Here is a 22,630-nt window from a genome sequence, read left to right on the forward strand (position 1 = left end):
ATGAGAATAATACCTGGGAATTGAGAGCAGTGAAGACATTACTCAAGAGCCTTGATCATAAATTAAATGGTTATGATGTTTCAGATGATTGAAGCAAGTAAAAAATTTAGACTACATTCATCAGTTTTTTTTAATTTTTTTTTTTTTAGATTTTATTTATTCATTATAGAGAGGAGAGAGAGAAAGAGAAGGGGGGAGGAGCAGAAAGCATCAACTCCCATATGCGCCTCGACCAGGCAAGCCCAGGGTTTTGGACCGGCAACCTCAGTGTTTCCAGGTTGACGCTTTATCTACTGCGCCACCACAGGTCAGGCTACATTCATCAGTTTTAAAATGTGCCATCTACCAGAGTGATCACGATAGTCCAATATTTTCCATTTCTGGGCTTTTATTTTAGATTTAAATTTTGAGCATATTTATTTTGCTATAATTACATAAATTTCATAGCATGTTTTCTCAAACCATAATTTTAATACATCCAAGTGAATTAAAAATATTTCCCATAGAAACAAATAGAAGTTTAGACTGGAATAAGATTAGAACCTATATGCAAAAAACAACAAAAAACAAAAACAAAAAAAATCCACACCCTATCTTACATATGAATTCATAAACCATAGCTATCCTATATATACTTTTAATAGAACATTCTAAAATTATTAATATTTCTATAAAGACACCCACTACTCTAATCAAATTCTCTTCTTAAACTATATTTCTCCATAAACTGATTTTTTTGTAAATAAATCTTTCTAAACAAATCATATATCTATGAAAAGAAAATCAAGTCCTAAAAGTACTAGTTGCATTCTGAGTAAATTGGGCCAAATTCTTAAGAATCATGTCCAACTGACACCTTATGAAAACTTGGCTTTTATGCCATTCTTATCACAACTGGTCAATATTTCCCCTTGCCTCTTTTAACTTCCTTTTATTATTTTTACCCAATTTCTATGTTGTTGTTTTTTACCTCCTTCATATCAACTATAAGTGGAAAATAGCTCACACTCACTTCTTTTAAGTTCTAGGTTTTCTTCTTTAAGATACAATAAGAAACATTCAAATGGTCTTTTCCTCTGTAATGTTTTGTCATTATAATCTCTGAAAATGTTGCTTCTGATAAAGTGGCTCATTTTAGAAACAGCTATGATCTAGCCAAATACTGCAATATTGGGTAATAGATTTCCTTCCTTGTCATATAAAGATAAGTTGACTCATATTTCAGAATTCTTTTTAATAACAAGAGATATTCTAGGTGTTACTCATACCTAATTGAATTCCATTGTGGACTTTAAGGTTGTGTAGTAACAACTCATACTAGCACCAAAAGAAATTTACTTTAAAAACCTGGCTTGGACAACAGCATTAAATGTGCTACTACTCTGTAATTGTACCTTTTCCTTCCCCTCTCATTACATGTTTACATGAAGGGGACTTAAATCATCTAAAAGCTTGATGTGATTAGCAGTTAATTTGAAGGAACAGCTGACATTTAATATAGAAGGCTTTCAGTACCATTTATGCAGAGTAAAGTAAGGCTATCTCTCTGGTAAACATAAAATGTTCAACAGTTTCTAATCAAAGCTCTGTCAATAGAACATTTGTCCACAGGTAAAGCCATTGGTATTTTTCTACACAGTGCCTTCATCTGTGGTCTGAATAACAGCACCACCCCAACCCCCATTTATATTCATGTTGTGGTCACAGGAACTTGTGAATGATAACTGATCTGGCAAAAAGGGGCTCTGAAGATGTGATATGTGATTAACTTAACGATCTCGAGATGAGAGATCATTGGGTGTTATCTGGAAGGACCCTAAATGTAATCACAGGTGTCCTGATAAAAGGGAGTCAGAGGGAGATTTGACTACATAGAGGAGAAAGCATTGTGGCCACAGAAGTAGAGGTTGAAGTGATGCGGCCAGAAGCCCGGATCCAGGAATGTCAGCAGCCTCTGAAAGTGGAAGATGCCCTGGAAACTTCAGAAGAAACAAGATGAGCAGACACCTTGGTTTCAGCCCCTTGAGCCTCAGTTTGGATTTCTGATCTCTAGAACTGTAAGAGGATAAATGTGTGTTGCTTTAGGCTAGTGAATGTGTGGTAATTGGTTACAGCATCTACAGGAAACCGATACAGGCATACCTCAGAGATATTGCGGGCTCCGTTCAGACCTCCGTAATAAAGCCAGGGACCCAATAAAGCAAGGCGTACTCTTTGTGCTGGCGGAGGGTCGCGCCTTCAGTTTGTAAAAAACCAACACCTGCGAAGCACAGTAAAGCGAAGTGCAATAAAGCGGAGGTCTGCCTGTCCAGTCTGCGACAAGGTTAATTATACGACCTCCAGGATCCTACTCTGATGTGAGAAAACTGCTCTGTACCGTCAGCTTTGGGGGGTTGTTTTTTTTTTTTTAAAGCATTTTTAATGGGCATAACTTAAGATTTAAAAATAGTTTTTCATTCATTATTTGGGATGCAGTGTTCTTTGCTGTCATTTGTTGGGTATTAGCATGTCATCAACAAGAGGCAGCAAACACTAGACAGATAGTTCTTTAAGTTATTCTTACAAAGTTGAAGGAAAATGTTATCATATGATTTAATTTCTGTTCGAGTAGCCAATTCAGTTAGAAATTCAGAACACAAGATTCTTGCAGAAATCAGCTGCCAGATTTATTCATCTATCTGAAAGTAAACACACAACCAAACAAAAAGGAGAATAAAAGCAGAACTTAAAAAAAATAATAAAACCTTAGACACATTTTCTAAGAGTTTATAATGCGATGTTTTAAACCCTTCTGTATCACGAATATCCTTAATGTTGGCCAATTCCGTATTTCGTTCAGTGAGTCACTACCTTAAACAGCAAAATATATAGCTTGTCCTTAAATATTACATAATGAAAACCAATTCTTCCTTTGATTCCTTAAGATAATTCATAGCCCAATTCTTCCCCAATGACAAATAATAGAATTAAAAAACTAAAATAAAAAGGAAGAAAAGAAAGAGAAAATAAAAAGGAACAGGCTCCTCAATACAATTTTCATTAAGATCATATTTAAAGACCCACTTTCAATTTCTACAAATATGTCAGTTCTCTTTCCAATAAAACTTTAGCTAAATATTTTAAAACCTGTTTTCTTAAATGGCCACATGAGCATACTGAGGGGGAGGGGATAGTTCTGATATTTAAGGCATACTTATTAGCCCACAATGGGCCTAATGATAATGATATATAATGTATGTATAGAACAACCATGGGACTTACAGGTTACATACATATGTTGAAATTAGAATTTTTGTAGGATTAAACGTAAGTAATATCAATTATGGTATGTGGATTTGCCGATGATTGTTTCAATTAGAGATGTGTGGGAAAATGGGTAGCAAGGAGATTACTTTTCAACTATTTTTCCTGTGCTCAGTGAAATGCTTTCAGAGGTTGATTTCGGATTTGTGTTTAGGATTTTCATTTATAACATTTTGATATAGACTCTTTAAAAAACATTTGTTCCTCTGGGATATTGATGGACTGAACAAATTCACGTTGCTTGCTTGTGTTGTTTAGCAAGCTTATTCAGATACTATAAAACCATTTACTTATGTTTTTCCACGGTGAATGGTACAACACATCCTGCTTTCAATATTTTCTCCTAATGCAAGACAAAAACAAAACAATCACCTTTGAAACTTTAAATCTTTAAATCTTCTTTCAAACAATCCAATCACATTTACACGAGTGTCCAAAACAAGATGAGGGATAATATCAGTGCCAGCACTATGTCATACAGCAACTTCCTCATATACTTTGACAGTTTGTAAATAATTTTCCATTTCACCAAAAGTTACAAAAGTTTCCACAGTTTCCCTTAGCAAGCTGAAGCTTACTCTTCATTTGTCAATGTGCATAAAAGCTGCTTATAGCATAGCATGGTGTAAGCTATTTTTTAAGCAATAAATGGTTTGAGTCATCTATTTTGTCCTGAAATGCTATCTGTAGTGAACTGCATTGCTTATAAATGGTCATAGTAAATTCAGCATGAAAGAGAATATTACAGAAAAGACAGCAGCAGAAGCATTAGCATTATCTAATATTTATATATGTTATCAACGTAACACAGCAGTAAAAGGTTTAATGCATATCAATGGGTACCATCTCTAAAAATTACTATAGTACCTATTTAGTGTACTGAATATTCTTCTTAAAGGAGTGCTTGCCTGCCGTTTTTGGAACAGCATAATATGTGATTTAGTACAGTTAATTCTTACTGATTAAATAATGTTTTTATGTACTGAAACAAGTGAAAAGACAGATTTTTTGCTTCATTGTGATTCCAGATTTAGTATTTAAATGAAGATCTCAAGGACCATGACGTTATCATTATTTAACTGAAATGGGCTTCAAAATATTGAAACAACAGTATGATTTCTGTCTAAATAGCAAGGTGGCACCAGATACACATAATGCTACTGGCCTGTGACTCAGTTTGGAGCCAGAGTCCAAAATTGTGCCCCTCATTTACAGCCATGGTAATTAATCAATTTCAGAGAGAATTACCCATATCGGGGCCATCCTCTGTGAGTCATATATAAAACAAAAACAACAGCAAATGCAATCTCTCTAAATACCTTTCTACAAGAGGTGCAAAAAACAGTCATTTCTAACACTTAAACTGCCATTTACAGTAGATTTTTTTTTTGTACACCTTGCAGAGACTCAGAAGTAATAGGGGAAGATGCCCAAGGCAAAGTCTCCAAGTGGATATTTACACAATGTGAATTAACTGTACCATAGATACCCAGAGAAATCGAACATTTCCTTATGTTGTTATGAAATCAGATAGACATGACACAGCTTTGTCATACTTAAAACCTGTAGGACCCCATCCCACGCCGAAGTAAAAAGTCCTCCCCCGCTCCCTCCCACCTGCTGACCCATTATCTTCCTGTTACACAGATTAAGTGTTTAGATTATCCCCACCCACCCACAAATAAAGTGCGCAGTCCATGGCAGACCATAGAATAATGCAACAGGAAAAGCCCCTTTTCGTGTATTATTATTTAAAAATAAAATACAAACAACAAAAGTCAAACAAAGATGGAAGAGAATTCAGAGATTTCTCTGCATCTTCCAAAAAAAAAGAGAGAAAGCGTGGGGAGGCCCTGCTTGACTGTCACGCGTGTTAGTACACATAGCCTTCGTTGTAGGGGTGTGGGTTGCAGCAGCCCCCTTCGGGCATGTAGGCCATGCTCTCGTCAAAGTGAGACAGCGGCACCGTGTCCTCTTCGTTGATGTGACGTTCCATGTCCGTCTTCAGCAGCGGGCGCTGGTTATCGGGAAAGGCCATGGAGAAGAGGGCTTCGGGATCACACACAAATTTGTAGACATATCTCTCTCCCGCTACCTGATGACACCACGGAAGAGAAAAGCCCGTCGTTAGGAATGCAGTATCTGATATGAACCAGATTTACGGTGGTGATCGCGGCACCATCTTTCCACATTGCGAATCATTAATTATGTAGTTTCAGGCATTATAACATAATGTTGTGGGTCAATTTTAGCTCAGTAAACACACACACACACACCTTCACTACCCCAGATGGAAGACAGAGAAGGAAAAGAACAGAAACGTGGTTTAGGATATCAGAAAGGATGGATAACAGAAGAAAAAAATCACCAAGTATTAGCAGATACATATTAAATTTTTTTTTTAATTTATGGAATATATGATGGTTAAATTGAGAGAAATGCAAAATGTTGACCCTGAATAACATTTACATCACTCCAGATTTACCTAGAAAGCTGAAGTGTTTCCTTGTTTTTGTGTTGTTTTTTTTCCTCTTTTAGAGAGAGAGAGGAGAGACAGGAAAGGAGTGAGATGAGAAACATCAACTTGTAGTTGAGATACCTTAGTTGTTCATTGATTGCTTCTCATATGTGCCTTGACCAGGGGGCTCCAGCTGAGTCAGTGACCCCTTGCTCAAGTCAGCAACCTTGGGCACAAGCCAGAGACCTTGGGCTTCAAGCCAGCAACCTTGGTATCATGTCGATGACCCCACACTCAAGCGGGTGAGCCCGTGCTCAAGCCATATAAGCTTGGAATTTTGAACCTGGGAGCTCAGCACACCCGGTCAGTGCTCTGCCCATTGCACCACCACCATCAGGCTTGCTTGTGAGCCTGCTGGGAGAGAGGCCCAGAGGTTGTCTCAAAGAAGCACGGAGGTTGCTGGTTTGATCCTGGATCAAGGCACATTCCGGAACAGATCAATGTTCCTGTCTCTTTCTCTCTCTCTCCAAAATCAATAAAATATACATTTAAAAAAATAATATGAATGTAGACTTATATTGCTATTTTGAGGGGTTGGGAGGAGGAAAAATCAATGATTCATGCAGATATCTCACATGGAATTTTTTTTTCTGTTTTAAAATATATTACCTCTAGCTTGTAACACAACTGGACCTTCAAGATCTAGTGTCTCCCTCTTAATACTATACCTGTGAAACTGTAAAAAAAAAGTAAACTTCCAAGCCTTAAAGAAAAATATGTGTTCCTAACAAGCCTGGACTAGTGATTCACTGATTTGCAGGGTGAACTGTTTTCTCTTTCCTCCTGTGTATCTTATCAAACGAAAAATAGATACATGGCCTTATTTAAATGAAAGATGGATCTAGGGATGGCATAATCCTGGGCACATCAATTTTAAAAATGAAGGCACGATGCATTAGACAAGTTAAGGATGTGTGTAAAATGTTAAATTGAAGTAAGAGGTGCAAAAAAGTGAAAGGAATTCAAAATGCACAATGCATAAGGAGGAAATGAACAAAAGAAATGTGACAGCTGCTTGAAATAAAGGAGTAGCATAATTTGTAGGGAGTGACATGTTCCAAACTTAAATTTGGAAGAGTGATGCTTCTCTAGAAAATTACAAAGAATTGAGTGAAACAAATATTCCCTACCACCACCATTAATAAAGAATACTGAGGTTCTCAGTCGGGGTGGTGGGTGGTGAATGGATCAATACAGTTCCTTACGCTATTAACTTTGATAGTAAATTTTTAGTGTGTGTATCTAGAGTTCATTCATTTTAGAAGGGTGAAAATTAATCACCTCTGGGTTCTTATGCATCACAAAGGCACTGCTAGTTGCTTTGTGATGTCAGGGAATGGTGAATACATGGTTTATGGACTATCTGTATATGTTCAGAAAACAAACAGAACCACCAGAGAGAACTGGACTCAGATTTAGAATAAGTTGTCCTGTGCTTGAAACCCTATAAGAGGAAACTATTTAGAAAATCCTAATAATCTGAATAGCCTTAGGTTTGAAAATAGTTAATACTGAACTTGTATGGATTTGGATATATTTCTTAAACTGCCCTCAGTTCCCTCATTTTTTGTGTGAAATAAAGCCGACCGTAAGAGTGAGATGGAAGTCGCTTGTACACCGCAGAGCAAGCAGGGAAGCCTGGCATAAATTTATTCATTTTAGTCCTTAGAAAAAGGAAATTAAGTTCATAAAGGTGACATTACCATGAAAATAAAAATAGGCAATATCAGAAGCAAAGCTAAGATACTAATCCTAGTTTTCCTTTTTTTCTCTTTTAAAGCAATTTAAGGGGGAAAAAATAAAATAAAGGGCTTACATATCTCAAAGCATTTAATAACCTGCTTTGTTTCGTTTGAGGCTGTGGAAAGAAAGGAATTTGCTTTTGGCTACTAGAGTTCGTTTTGCCCAACCTGTTGCTACTGGTTTTCAGTAGAAATGATTCAATAAATCCATGTGGGCAATAAAAGTGTATAACTTACAAACAAGATTATAAAATCTAAAAAAAAGAAAATTATAGAATCTATTAAGGACTTTGCCTTGACTTACTACTCTTTCTCATTTTCTTCTGAATCAACATTTTTAGGGCTATTACTATATTTATTAGACTATGTCTAATGCTGCAGAGTTTACAACGAGGGCTGATAACGAATGTAGGTAAATTGCATCTTGTATTATTACTAAGACAATTATAATATGGAAAATGCTCTACATGAATACATGATGTACACCCAAAGTGCAATGCTGAGATAGATAAAACATGAATTTTGCAGGACAGATGGACTGCAATTTTACAGATGATATCTTTTGAACTGTGCTTTAAAAGACTAGATATTTAAATTATGTATTAACTTTCAAATTTTTAGAAGTAACACAGGGATACTGAGGAGAAATTAAAAATTACAGATTAAGCCAAAAGAAATAGTGATCTATCATTATATCATCCAGGACTAACCACTGTTAAAACATTTGTATATACCTTTCTAGGCACTTCTAAATTTTAAAACAGAAGTACACACATATTCCCTTTAGAGGGTATAATAAACAATTTTCCAATGTATCTTATCTCTTCCTAACTACTGAAACAATCAGTGTTTTTCCCATGTTTATAACCCCTTGGTTATTTTTATTTTATTTTCTACTTTCCTTTTATATACCACATACACACATAGGCAAATTTTAAATATAAACATAATCTTACACACTGAAATATATAATTCTACTGGGGCTGATGCTTGGACCAAATGAGTCACTGGCTGCAGGAGGGGAGGAGGGAAAGCAAGGGAAGAGGGAAGGGGGGAGAGGCAGTCAGTGGCTTCTCATGTGTGCCCTCACAAGGGACTGAACCCAGGACATCCACATGCCGGGCCAGCGCTCTACCCACTGAGCAAACCGGCCAGAGTCACTATCTACCCTTTATCCGTTATACAATGACACCTGAAAAATTCTGTCATATACAGCATCATGCTAACTAACCTATATTAGCTGATGAATAAACACTGTAGTTGCAAATAGTTTCTTCTGGCAACTATAGCCTAAAAGGGAAAAATGTGAGGAGCAATATTTTTATCTGTATTTCAATATCTATGCCATTATTTGATTATCTGATAGCATCTTGCCTTATTAATTTATTACAATAAGAGAAAAACAAATGAAATATAAGATAGCTGTATAAGTAAATATGGACATGGAAGCGGTGGTATCTATGATAAGGAGTATAAGTTTGAACACCCTTAAGAATATTTAAGACTAAGCACGACAGCCTGTCACATGCTGTTTCTAAAAGTTGAGGCATAGTTAGAGATTTTATCACATGTTTTGGCTCTCTGTGAATGCTTCCTTTATAGGGGAAGAGGGTCAAGACACAAAAGCTAATATGCCTTGGCTTACACTGGCTTCTGGGTGTGAAACGCATTGAGCTTTCATTTGTTGACAACTTATTTTTATTCCAAGTATAATGCGAGTATCTCAAATCATTGTCTTTTATATATTGTAACAAGTCTATGAGGTGAGGATACACCAGTTAGCAGGAGAAGCAAGCTATCTGCTCAAAATGCTCTAAAGAGAAGATGCATGCAAAGCTAGAACATGATTGCATTTTCTTTTACTGCTGAGAAGGATGCCCAGGTGAACCGCTGAACATCTACTGTGCAGCCCACCTGACATGCAGGAATTGGGCAGATGGTGATGGATGTGAAAGGAATGTGATGTATCTGAATGGATTTGGCTGCAGGTGAATGAAAAAGAAGAATGAAAAATGACTCCTGGGTTGAGATGCAGAAGATGGAAGGAGCAAATAGTGAATGGTTATACATTTTGAAGGTGAGATTCAGGGATGTAGGAAGCAATTAAGAATTTAATTCAGCCTTATCATTTAAGGATCTTGGATTTTTTTTTTATTCATTTTAGAGAGGAGAGGGAGAGACAGAGACAGAGAGAGAGAGAGAGAGAGAGGAGAGACAGAGAGAGAGAAGGGGGGGAGGAGCTGGAAGCATCAACTCCCATATGTGCCTTGACCAGGCAAGCCCAGGGTTTCGAACCGGCGACCTCAGCATTTCCAGGTCGACGCTTTATCCACTGTGCCACCACTGGTCAGGCCAGATCTTGGAATTTTTAATGTGTAAGCTGGCAAACTCTGGATCATTGATTTCCTTGGGTACAGGAAACTCAGCAACGCTATCCTCCTCTGTTCTAGTACGTTTCATATAGCCACTGGTCCAGTTTTTTTTTTTTTGGTATAACTATGGTGACATAAAAATATTCCCAAATCTGTAATACATAGCTATGTTCATGTCCTTCCAAATGGACAAAGGATGCATTATAAAACTGCAATGTTCACAATGGATGACTTGCAGACTTAGTTCAGTCCAGACAACTGTATACACACGCACGGCTGATAATGTAGTAATAACAAATACCCATATATGTTTATCTTTACCTATTCATTTCTTCAAAAATTTTATATTATGTACTAAGTATAATCTATTTGTTTTATTCATTCTTTTTAAAAAAATCTACTTTCAAATACTAAAAAAAGTTTATTTGAAATAAAAAAAGACATTTAATTTCATTCTACCAATAAAATAAGGTCAAATGCTTCTTTTTACTAAATGGTTTAGGAAGTTAAGCTCTCTGGTAATGAAAGTAGGCAAGATTTCATGCAAGAAAAGATATTTTCAGACTGAGAATAAATGTCGTGAATGCATTAAGAATCAGAATAAGGAATAAAAGTAAGAATTTGGTTAGTATTAGACTCTAAAAGCTACAGTATTTCAGAATATAGATGGATATAAACTTCTGGGGATGAACACAGGAAATATTAATACAGAAACAATCTTTTTTTTACCAAATGCAGCAAAATAGAAACTTCCAGAAAGTCTACTACTTTCTGTATGATGTTATTTACACATTTCTCTATGATGCTCATAAATTTATAAATAGAAAGGCTTATAATACCAAAACCAAGTGCTAAGCGTATGTTAAAGTGAGTGAAAACCTTGCTTCAGCAATGCAATAATATGTAGCTTTTAAAGTATGACATGCAGATTATGTGCAACATTTCGATGAATTCTAATGCTGTATTAGCTGCTCACCTTTTGCATGATACCTTTCTCATAATAATAGCGGAGGGAACGGCTAAGTTTATCATAGTTCATAGCTGGCCTGTTTTTCTGAATGCCCCAACGTCGGGCCACCTGCCATAAAAACAGAATTACATTGTAGTGTTAAACAGTAACTTATTAAAATATTTCATGAATTATAGCTAATTCATTAACAGCTTCCAACCTCTCCAAAAACACATCCAAATCAAAGAAGCAAAAGCCATAATCTGAATTTCCTGTGTCCTGGTTTGCTTTTTAAACCAGGCGTGCGGTAATCATTCTGAAACATCACAAGAGAATTCTTTGTCACCATTGTTTTGGATACAAAATTAAATGGAAATATGGGAATGTGTTTACAACTGGAATGAACAGGCTGCAATTCACCAAAATGAGGCAAGTTTCCCATTCTGAGATACACTGTGGTTTTTTTTTCCTTCTTGGTTTTCAGATAAAAACTATAGATTAAGAGCAGCTTAGTGACCTCTTTGTAAAAGTGTTCTTTGAGATTACGAAAAACCAAAGAAAAAAGATATCCTACTTGATGCTTAAAAAAAAAAAAAAGGTGAACAAATGGCATTGTGTGTGTAGCAGAGAAAACTATATACAAATTAATAATCTGGACTGCAAATAATTTTTATTGCCGGCAGCAGCATCAGAATAAAATTGTAGCCAGTAGTAAACTGGGGAATTAAACATTCATTTTGAGAACAGTAATTGGAAACTAAAAATAAGAAGGAAGTGGAAAAGGTCACCATGTATATGAGTCCACAACTAAAATCTCTAAAGCAGAATGTCCACTTTGTTATTCAGTGAAAAATCATCAGAGCTCTTTATAATGTACATAGTTCAGGAGGAGCAACTTATCTGGCTGAGAGTGTCTTCAATGGAGCTTTAAGAAAACCTCCTTCCTCAATGTGTGTGTATCCTCCCAGCTCAGCACCACCCTGGGCTGGCTAGAGCGTTATACAGAACAGCGTTGCTCAAGCCACGTTCTCACTAATTTCTACTTCTACTAGTCTGAGCAGCAACTGCAGCGGCCACTCACGCCAAGCCCACCCCAAGAGAGCCTTGTATAATAGGGTTAGAGCTTTCTTTTGGGTCCATGAAATTTCAAGTTGTTGTTATGTCCCGTATATACTCCAACATTAACACTTTCCAGAGAGCTTGTTCTGTCTCTGCACTTTATTAGCAATAATTGTTCTCCAGGCTTCGTTTGTTTGTTTTTCTTAAAAAAGACTGACCCTTGCTATTTTACCTCTCACGAGTTTGTATTTCCTGAAGGAAGATACAATGTAATCTAATCATATGCACCAGTAGCCTTTTCGATGGGCACAGAAATGTGCTGTAACGGGGACATGACCACAGAGCCAAGCAGACAGTCACAGTGAAAGGTGCATCTTAATTTTCCAGAGATAAACTTCATTTAAATGTAAATGTCCTGAGCAACAGTGAAATGGGAAAGTGGAAATAAAATAAAGGTTATACATCCTAAATAAAGTGCCTTTTAAGAACCTAACAATGGACATCAGTTAACAGGCAAGGCCACTCAACAGCATGCCAACCTGGACGGGACATGGAAATAAAGTACAAATATCTCCTTAAATTAAACATCAACTTCTGGATACTTATTCACTTATAGATAATAATTTTCTAGAAACTCACCAAGATTCACCTAGAAAGTAATATATTTGCAATAAGCTTTAAGACAACATAGTGGAGATCTCTAGGAGAGAAAGATGATTTTTTTAAATGCTATAAATCAGAGTTTAACTTTTAGGATACCAGTTAAGTCCCAGCACTGTGAGTATCAGTAAACATTTTGAAACAGCTCTAAAAATATTTTCCATTGTTTCAAGGTCACATTTGTCATCAAGTTGAGGGAAATGGGACATACCAATATGCCTATGAGATAAAGACAACTTAAAGAAGATGGATTGCAAAGAAGTTCTAGAAATGTGCTGTACAACACAGTGCCTATAGTTAACAATACATATCAAATTCTGATGAAGGTAGACCCCATGTTAAAGTGTTCTTCACAACAGATCATTCCCAGGATAGGTTAGACCACCCACCAACTAAGAAAGTCCATCAGCCCTGACATATGACCCACGCCAACACCACTAAAAACCAAGAGAGAAATAATTACAGTGATTTTCTTATAAAACTCCTTCAGATGAAAACTTTGGCTATTAGTGAGGAGAGTGAAAAGATGATGGTAATACAGCATTCAGTCTTACTGTCAAATGTCATAGGTCCAGTACTATTCAATTTAGTTTTAAAAATCATGCTTGACTATGTAACATTAAATAATAGAAACAATCAGGGCATGGCTCTCAGATGTCCTGATGACTCTTCTACCTCATGAGTTTGAGTACCATCAAAAACTTCACCTCCGAGTCCTATAGATGTTTTACTATGCTCGGATCCATGATTGATTAAAAAATAAGATTTCATTATCGTAAATATCTCAAAAAGGGAGATGTAAGGATTATCTGCTTGATAGAGTTTTCCAAATACACTGAACAGATAATCAGTCCAGGTCTGCTGTCTCACTCAGTGTCATTTTAAACTGCAAGAAGAAATATAAAAAATGGAACCCATGAGTAATTCCAACAAGCCACCTCTCATGAGTGTGCTGACACAGACTCCCAAAGATGTGCTGAGTAATAGAAAGAAGAGGGTGAACATCCTCTTCAGGCCACACAGGCTGAAGTAATTTCACAAGCACTTTCCAAAGATGAAATTTAAACAACAGCAAAGTCATGCCTGATGGAAGCAATTGCAAAAGTGAACAATGCGGCAATCAAAATCGGGATGTTTTGTTTTGAACAAAGGCCTTAGGACACATTTAGTGCTTGTCACACAAGCACCATTCAGTTAGTTAGTTCCCCTTTGGAAATGGTCTGCTGACTCTGAACTACCAAGCCCTTTTACCCTTGATGAGTCGGCTACAGAGAAGGTGTCTAGGTTGGTTTGTTGTATAGAATAGACGTAATTGTATTTCTTCCTTGCATTAAAAGAAAATCTCACAGAAATTCTGAATTTGACGGAACTTAATGGTCGTCAGGTTAAGTCTTCCACTTAATTTATACCTTGTCATCATAAAAGTCAACAGCTGCTATATAAAGAATTTAATCACCAGCATAAGAATTTTTACTCTTCTGAATGAATCAATATTGACATAATTCAATCATTTCCCTAACTTAACAAATACACAGAACAAAAAATTTCAAATCCATTTCTTCTCAACTTTATTGTAATCACATGTGGTGAGAAATAACTGTTTGATATAATTTCCTATAGAATGTCCTCAGTTATAGCATAAACCAACTTTTAATATGATTATTAACATCTTTCATAAGGTAAAAAGCACACATTCCCGTTATGTTAAAGACCTTTCAAGGGACTTTATGTTAAGTGTTCCCAGTCTCTATTTGTTAGTGCTTTGTATTTCTATGGTTCTTACATTTATATTATTTAAGTATATATCTACATAAAAACTAATTTCCTTTGACAAATTAAGCTTTGGATATACCACAAAATCCAAACATCTGAACATTTAGCCCATACTAGATAATGGATACTTTCTTGGTGTGGGACAAGGTCAGTGTTGCTATGTTATGTCACTAGTGTCACTAGTTATGTCTTTGAGGAGACTTGATTGTGCTAACCAGCTCTTCTGTCCCATACTTCTCTCAATAGGTATTTGTATCAGATAATCTCCTAAATCTTAATATGTGAACTTATCTCCTGGTTTTCAAATTGGAGCATAATATCTTATTATGACTGAATATATGTCCATGATGGCGAACCTTTTTTATAAAAAACCTCTCACTTTTGCAGTACTGGTCAACCTGGTCTCTCCCTTCCACTAGTGGGTGTTCCAGCTTGCATGGTGGATGGAAGCGGAGCAACCAAATGGTGCCGCGATTGGCCCACCATGAAAGCTGGAACGCCCACTAGTGGGCAGATGGGACCAGGTTGACCAGCACTGCAAAAGTGGTCGGTTTTTATAAAAAGGTTCGCCATCACGGGCCTAGATTGTAGATGTTCAGCCTATATGAAACTAATCACTTTAGGTTCAAAATCAGCTGAATAGCTTACTGAATTTTTCAACCGTTCCAAGGTGTTTACATGTTATAGCCAGTATGATCAGTCATACATAAGTATTTTAACCACAAGTCTTCCATTGCGTTCTTGGCTAAGTCAATTTTAATGATAACAGAGAAAACACTTTTAATAAGACACAAACATTTCATATAACAGTCACCTTTGTACACTGGGTCTGAAATGCTATTGGTGGGCTATACCTAGGTGGGCAGCCTTAAGCCTGAAGCTAGTCCTGGAAAAAAAATGAACTGAGAAGTTTTTCAGGAAAATACTCCGTTTATATGGGGGGTGTGGGATCTGTGGGGGGTAGTGGTCTTTGAACAGTTAGAAAAATGTATGTTCCATTTATCCATATTATCTCTATCCAGAGTCCTCTCATTTCTTTTTTTTTTTTTTTTTCACTTTTCTGAAGCTGGAAACAGGGAGAGACAGTCAGACAGACTCCCGCATGCGCCCGACCGGGATCCACCCGGCACGCCCACCAGGGGCGATGCTCTGCCCACCAGGGGGCGATGCTCTGCCCATCCTGGGCGTCACCATGTTGCAACCAGAGCCACTCTAGCACCTGAGGCAGAGGCCACAGAGCCATCCCCAGCGCCCGGGGCCATCTTTGCTCCAATGGAGCCTTGGCTGCGGGAGGGGAAGAGAGAGACAGAGAGGAAAGTGCGGCGGAGGGGTGGAGAAGCAAATGGGCGCTTCTCCTGTGTGCCCTGGCCGGGAATCGAACCCGGGTCCTCCGCATGCTAGGCCGACGCTCTACCGCTGAGCCAACCGGCCAGGGCCAGAGTCCTCTCATTTCTTAAAATTTCTTATGCATTATGGTGAGTTTTAAACTTTACCCCTACCTCCCAGTGGAATGTGCATGGGCCAGCTGACTTACAACAAATGTCATTAACAATCAAAGGGAAGCACTATTCCTACCAGACCTGTGTCTCCTAAGAAACACTAAAGGAGTGAAAAGTTCCCACTGTGGCTTCTGCATGCTGTTTTTTTCCCCAAACCCAATCACAGAGACTTTGGTCTCTAAATAGTACTCTCCAACCCCCTTAACAAAATCAAGGTTGTCCGAAGAACAACTGTTGATTCACAAGAACAATTCCTCCACACCCCAAACTATACAGTTGAACCTCAGAGACATCTTCTCTCTCCCCTAAATACCATCAAACATCTCAAATATAGATGCTATGTTAGAGACTTCCCAAGCCCTGCATTCTTGAATAAAGACTTAAGCTAATGATGCTCTGGTTGATTTTCTCCAACATCAATTTGGTAGGATGGTATTCAACTGGAACACGCATGCATATACTCATTTTATTTTATATGTATGCATGCTTCCCATCCCCCACACTTAATTTGGAAGGTTTCCCTAAAGTTTTAAAATTAAAAAAAAAAAAAAAAACACATATTGGGCATATTAATCACATAAGTTGCTGTATAACACATCTAATTTTCCAAAACTGAAATCGACTATACCCACCTCTTCAGGCTCAATCAGTTTAAATTCCATGCCTCGGCCAGTCCAGGCAATGAAGTGAGAATTGGAGGGGTCGTCCAGAAGAGCCACCAAAAACTGCCAGAGCTGCAGCGACCCCCGTCGCTGGTACGTGGGCCCTTCCCGGTACATTCCTGGCTCTTGTTTGATGTCACCTAAATTTTTAAAAATTTTAAGTTTCTATTACTCACAATATGACATTTACATAAACTTACATTAAATCAATGTTAAATGGTTAAACCACAAGCATTTTATCTATGTATCTATGAAATATGTTACCATTAAAGAAAGATTTAAAATACTTAGGGGGTTGAATATAAACCAGAAATCTGTTCTAACTTACAGACAACTATATGAAAGGTGAGGAATAAACCAATGGATATCATTTACTTATAAAATTCTGTATTATATTTTTGTTTGTATCCCTTGCCCTCCCTCCCTCCCTCCCTCTCTCTCTCTCCCTCTTTTTTGCTTTCCTTTTTCTTTTTTACCAAAGAGAGAGGGACAGGAAAGGAGAGTGATGAGCTGCATCAGCTTTTAGTTTTATCAGTTTAGTTGTTCATTGATTGCCTCTCACATGTGCCTTTGGGGGAGAGGTTTGCCCAAGTGAGCCAGTGACCCCTTGCTCAGCCAGCAAACATGGAACATGTCTATGAACCCATGCTCAAGCTGGTGACCCTTCGTTCAAGCTGGCGAGCTTGTGCTCATGCCAGCAACCTTGGGACTTCGAACCCAGGACCTATTAACATAGTTACAGAAAGAACAACACTTTAAAAACATAAACCAAAGTAAAATTATTGTCAGTGGGTGATAAAAATCATTATGTTGTTTTGAACTAAGATAATACGGAAGTATCTCTTTATATTTATTTCAATGACAATTGAATTTATCTGTTTTTCCTTCTGAGATTTACAAATTTTTCATTATGCAGACAGACTGAACACTGACAAATTTTACAATTGCTAGATTGCATCTGCCTATAAATGTGACTGATTGTACTGGCCTTGTATAACGAAAAAATTTATTTTTTGTTATTCTTTTTTCCTGTTCTGTATTCACTATAAAATATAAGACTTATACTATCTTCCAAAAAAATGTTTTCTTAGTATAAAATTGAGAATATTTAAAAGTCAAAGAGAATAAATAATCAAGACAGTGGCTCTGAACATTAGTATGGCATTGGCCTGTTATTATATCATAATCCTGTCTATAGATTTGAGCTATTTTTCTCCCTTATATGCCCATGTTGATTACCAAGATTTCTTAAAATGTTAAGCTCACTAATACAAAATGAAGTTATAAAGGTCATTTCAAGAAGTAAAGGCTTTATGCTTTGTCTCAAAAGAAAGGTTATATTTTAAGAATTGTGATGTTCTATTAATTATTTAAAATAACACAGCTCATGCCTCTGAGACTCAAAGCTTAAAACTAACATCTATTGTAGAGTAAAGCAAAAAAAGTGACCCCTATTACTTTTAACCCTGTGACCTTGAATGAATTTAGTAATTTAAAGGAAAGCGAAGGAAACGAACTGCCCAAGACTTAGCATCCCTTCTGAGAAGCCTAAGTGTCGCTGGAACCTTAAGAACAGAGGAGTTTGCAAGCAACTAATTAGAGATTGAGAAGCAATCTGAGCATGACTTTGCTCTTTAAATAATGACAATTAAAAACTTCTGAGAGCTATACCAAGTCATTACGGCCATGATCCCAAAAGTTCCTGCAATCAGCTAATCAGAGGGCCCTTGCTCATTTCCTGTTAAACAATCAAAGCAGGAAATATAGAGACCACTCTGAAGAACCAGTATGTCAATTAACTGTTCAATTTTACCAAGCTTCCTTGGACATGCTAACTTCTCCCACCTTTGTCGAGAAAAGAAGATTCAATCTAACGTGACACCCCTTTCTAACATCTAGGACCTTCTCATTACATCAGTGAGTGATATTAAATAGGTAATGCTTTTCCAACTTGCTTTTAAGCAATTACAAAGTAATGCCACATTAGGATGAACATCTTCCCAGAAAAAAAAACACAAAAGAAGGACTAACAATCGCCAACCAAATGGGCACTAGGTTGGTCCCGTGTTCCATAATGCATCATTTCATGAACAATAAAAGGAAAGAGGCACATTAGTCATCTGTGCATCCACAGTAGCATGCTTTCTGTTCTGCTTTGTTAATTATGGGATCAGCTTTCAATAAATCTCCAACAACAAGTTGCGTGTGCTCAGCAGGGCAACAGAAAGCCCTGTCTGACTCTTCACAAAGCTCCACAAAGAGAGAGACTCTGGTTATATCTCTAAAAATAAGATCTTTTGTGGGGGGAAATGGAGGAAGGAAAGAGACTTTATAAAAAAGGTGAAGTTCAGCAAGAGTTGAGTCTATCATAAGGGATGTGCATATAAATTTAAAAAAATTTTTTTTTTCTTTTTTTTTTGTATTTTTCAGAAGCTGGAAACGGGGAGGCAGTCAGACAGACTCCCGCATGCGCCCGACCAGGATCCACCCGGCACGCCCACCAGGGGGCGATGCTCTGCCCATCCGGGGCATCGTTTTGTCGTGACCAGAGCCATTCTAGCACCTGGGGCAGAGGCCAAGGAGCCATCCCCAGCGCCCGGGCCATCTTTTGCTCCAACGGAGCCTTGGCTGCGGGAGGGGAAGAGAGAGACAGAGAGGAAGGAGAGGGGGAGGGGTGGAGAAGCAGATGGGTGCCTCTCCTGTGTGCCCTGGCCAGGAATCGAACCCGGGACTTCCACACGCCAGGCCGACACTCTACCACTGAGCCAACCGGCCAGGGCCTGCATGTAAATTTTTAAGCCAGGATGTTGACTGTTTTCAAGAGAGACAAGAGTCATTTCTCCACTCCTACTACAAAAATCAAAAACCTGAAGTACAATGAAAAACCTACCATCGAATTTTTCTGGGACAACACAGGTGTCATCATAAAATTGCCTGGGGCCCTTTTCAAACATACAGCCTGTGGGAGAAATGAGATTAATTTAATCATGATGCAAATGAAGCTCACAAACGATTTAAAATAGGCACATTAACACAAAAATCGAGGTAGAGAATGATTGCCATTTTTCCATTTTGTGATGGGGGCACATTATTTAAATCATGTGCCTCAGTTTCCTCATCTACAAAATGGTAATAATAATAATAAACCATCTACCTTATAGGTATGTTGTAAGGATAAATTGATTTAATATATACAATTTAGAATAGTGCCTATTACACAGGGATATATCAGTTAGCTATTGCTATAATTACTAGTGCACACATAGAGCTCACATAAACACTTAAAACCTAGGATTTATAACATATCATCTCCTTTCCCATTTTCTTCCAAGTTTCGTTACCCAATGAGAAGAGAGGAAAATCAAAGTGAATTACTGATAACAGCCTTGCATTACTGCCCTGATTAACTGAAATAGATTAAGCTTAGCCCCTTCTTCCTTGGAGAACTATCTGGGCTAGCTTCCTCACATTTTCATCTCTAATAGCCACGGTAGTTAAAAAAAATTTTTTTTAACTTTCCTTTATTTGCTGTAAATCCACAGGGGGAAAAAATGTGCAAAATAAAATGACAGCTTTTCACACTCATTTTATCCTCTAAATATCCTTGAGTGTGGACCTTTACTTAATTGTTCTCTTTGATCACCAGGAAGAAATTTCATACATTCACGGTTTTATTTCTCAGATATATTGGCCTGCATTATGGGTTCACAATATTAACAACAGTTTCTATTGCATTTGTGCAGAAATTTTGGTCTCAAGTGTTTTGGATTTACTAGCACATTATACTATCCTTTAAACACAGGGAATCACTGCTATTCATATCATTTATACAAAACAACCAAAATTAGAACAGTCCTAGAAGGATACATCTGAGTCATCTCACAGAAAATACATACATTGTTTACATCCAGACCCATGCATACATTTCTTGAAATACTGTAATGTGGATGATATCTAGATAAAATCATTTTAATTCTTTTCTCTGCCAGTATCAAAGTCCATTAGACCAAAGCTTCCCCACCATGGTTACCATAAACACATCCATGATAAAAACTCCCTCTGTAGTCTTCTTATGTACATTTCTATCCTTAATTACTTGTCCAAAAATGTAAAATCCAGGATATTTAAAAGCAAATACATTTATATCTACTGTATTTTATTTTTAAAGCAATGACATAGGTCTGAAAAGCAAAACTGAAAATACCTCAAAGATACATTTCAGTAGAGAGCAGTTAGATGCAGTAATCTATAAAGCATGTGTTCTATCTGAAAAAGATGTGGTTATTGGCAAAAAAAAAAAAACCCCAAAACCCAACAAACCACCCAGAAACCCACTTTCCAGCTGTTTATAAATGCCCAGCTCATGTTAACAACCAAATATATGATATCATGACCTGAAAAATCATCCTTTGACTTTAAAAAGATAAAGGTTAAAAATAATGGTTTAGGGAAATATAAGTCATTTTTCCAATAAAATGCAATGATGAATTAAGTGACTACATCCTTGAGATGTGTGATGATTCTGACAGGTATTTTACAGGGAATTGCAATAATGGAAAACTTAACTTCTGTTCTGCTGGGATGAGCCAGGAAGCCTTCTTGCCTCATGTAAATTGAGTGGCAGCTAGGCACTTCTGAAAGAAGAAAACATTGGTCACAGAGAAGCCTGGAGCTGAGGACTGCTGTTATCAACAGACAGAGTGCAGATAAAGGAATAGAAATTGACAGAGTCTACACCAGGGGAACTTGTCAACACAGTTAACATTTCAGGCAAGGCCCACATAAGAAATGCAAGAAGGATATTGAACCGATACTCTTGAACATGCATGGGAATTCAGTTTTTCTGTATCACTCTTGCTAAAGGTTGACTCTACCCACACGAATATGATGGTATTCCTGTAACAAACAGTGTCGTGAGTTGAAATACATCTCAGGTCATTTATAGAATAACTGTACATATCCCACAGCACTCCAAGAAAAAAATCAACAAAAACTATATCACAGCTTATTTCATGAATACTGCATAGAAATTACTATGAAATGATGAAATTGCTAAATTTCTTAAGATTACACCAGTCCTTTAAGGTAGCTGCTATTTTTCCTGCCCCGATGAAAGCATGACTGGCTTTCCATGTTGGTAAAGCCCACAGGTCATATTCAAAACCAATGAGGCTATAAAACAGAACTCCAAAAATGTCATAGCAAACACTATTATTGCCCTAAGAGTGAGGCCTTCCCTGTGTGACCAAGTTAACTGGGAAAATAAACTTGGTTAATGGTTAATCTTGAATCATACTGATGGCGGTATATTTAGTATGTATTGGTAGTGGCTTAGATAGGGAGAAAAGAAATATGGATTATGAAACTGATTAAAATCCAAGTCCTTCATTTACTACAAATGAAGCTACATGCTTTTGACACAACATTTTGTTTTTATATTGTTGTAAAATAAATGGTTGGGGTCAGATGTTGTCTAAACTCTATTACAGTCCCATGTTCTTTGATTCTGAATACAGAAGTTCACTTACATAATCTGAGGTGGCTTCAGGTGAAGTTTAAACCTTAAGGTCCTGCACTTTCAAGAGTCTCTTTTGAGCCCTGAACCTATTTTTTTTTTTGTATGTGCAACTTGATTTTCTTTTCCTTTAAGAGGGTTCCCAAATTTTTTAGGCCCCACAAACTTGGGCCCAAAACTGCATATAACATATAAAGTTTTTTTAGGAAGGTATGAATATATCTGATTAAGTTAGTTCTCCATCTCTTTCTGTATTACTAAAGTTTTTTTAAAACAATGTATACAAAAGTAAATTTATAAAACATACATGACAAGTGTACTATTAAATATAAGGCACCCTCATTTTTACCACTGATAGGAAGCACCTTTATACCTGGTATTAAATAAAAATAACATGAAATAGCACATCAACGTACCATTGGTTAAAAAGTTGAACTAAAATGTGTCACCATTTAGTAACCTAGAAGTGAATTGATATCAGAAAACAAGGTTAACCCTGCAAGGTTAACCCTGTATATATACCAGGTATATATACCTAACCTAACAAGTAATCAAGAACATTTAAATGAATTGGAATC

General features: G+C 37.0%; 1 protein-coding gene across 10 annotated transcripts in view; it reads right to left on the minus strand.

Moving 5' to 3' along the window:
- Window positions 1-388: 388 nt before the first annotated feature.
- The window catches only part of ETV1 (ETS variant transcription factor 1), a 98,232-nt gene continuing 75,990 nt past the window's right edge, over window positions 389-22,630 (minus strand). For all 10 annotated transcript variants that reach the window (XM_066238822.1, XM_066238821.1, XM_066238823.1 and 7 more), the window contains 5 exons: window positions 21,103-21,171; window positions 19,428-19,496; window positions 16,508-16,677; window positions 10,912-11,013; window positions 389-5,398 (listed from right to left, as the gene is read on the minus strand). In XM_066238822.1, the coding sequence (XP_066094919.1) occupies window positions 5,177-5,398; window positions 10,912-11,013; window positions 16,508-16,677; window positions 19,428-19,496; window positions 21,103-21,171 (632 nt within the window). In that variant the 3' untranslated portion in view covers window positions 389-5,176. The remainder of the gene's footprint in view (window positions 5,399-10,911; window positions 11,014-16,507; window positions 16,678-19,427; window positions 19,497-21,102; window positions 21,172-22,630) is intronic.

Source organism: Saccopteryx bilineata, chromosome 7 (assembly GCF_036850765.1).
Source record: "Saccopteryx bilineata isolate mSacBil1 chromosome 7, mSacBil1_pri_phased_curated, whole genome shotgun sequence".
Classification (NCBI taxonomy): domain Eukaryota; kingdom Metazoa; phylum Chordata; class Mammalia; order Chiroptera; family Emballonuridae; genus Saccopteryx; species Saccopteryx bilineata.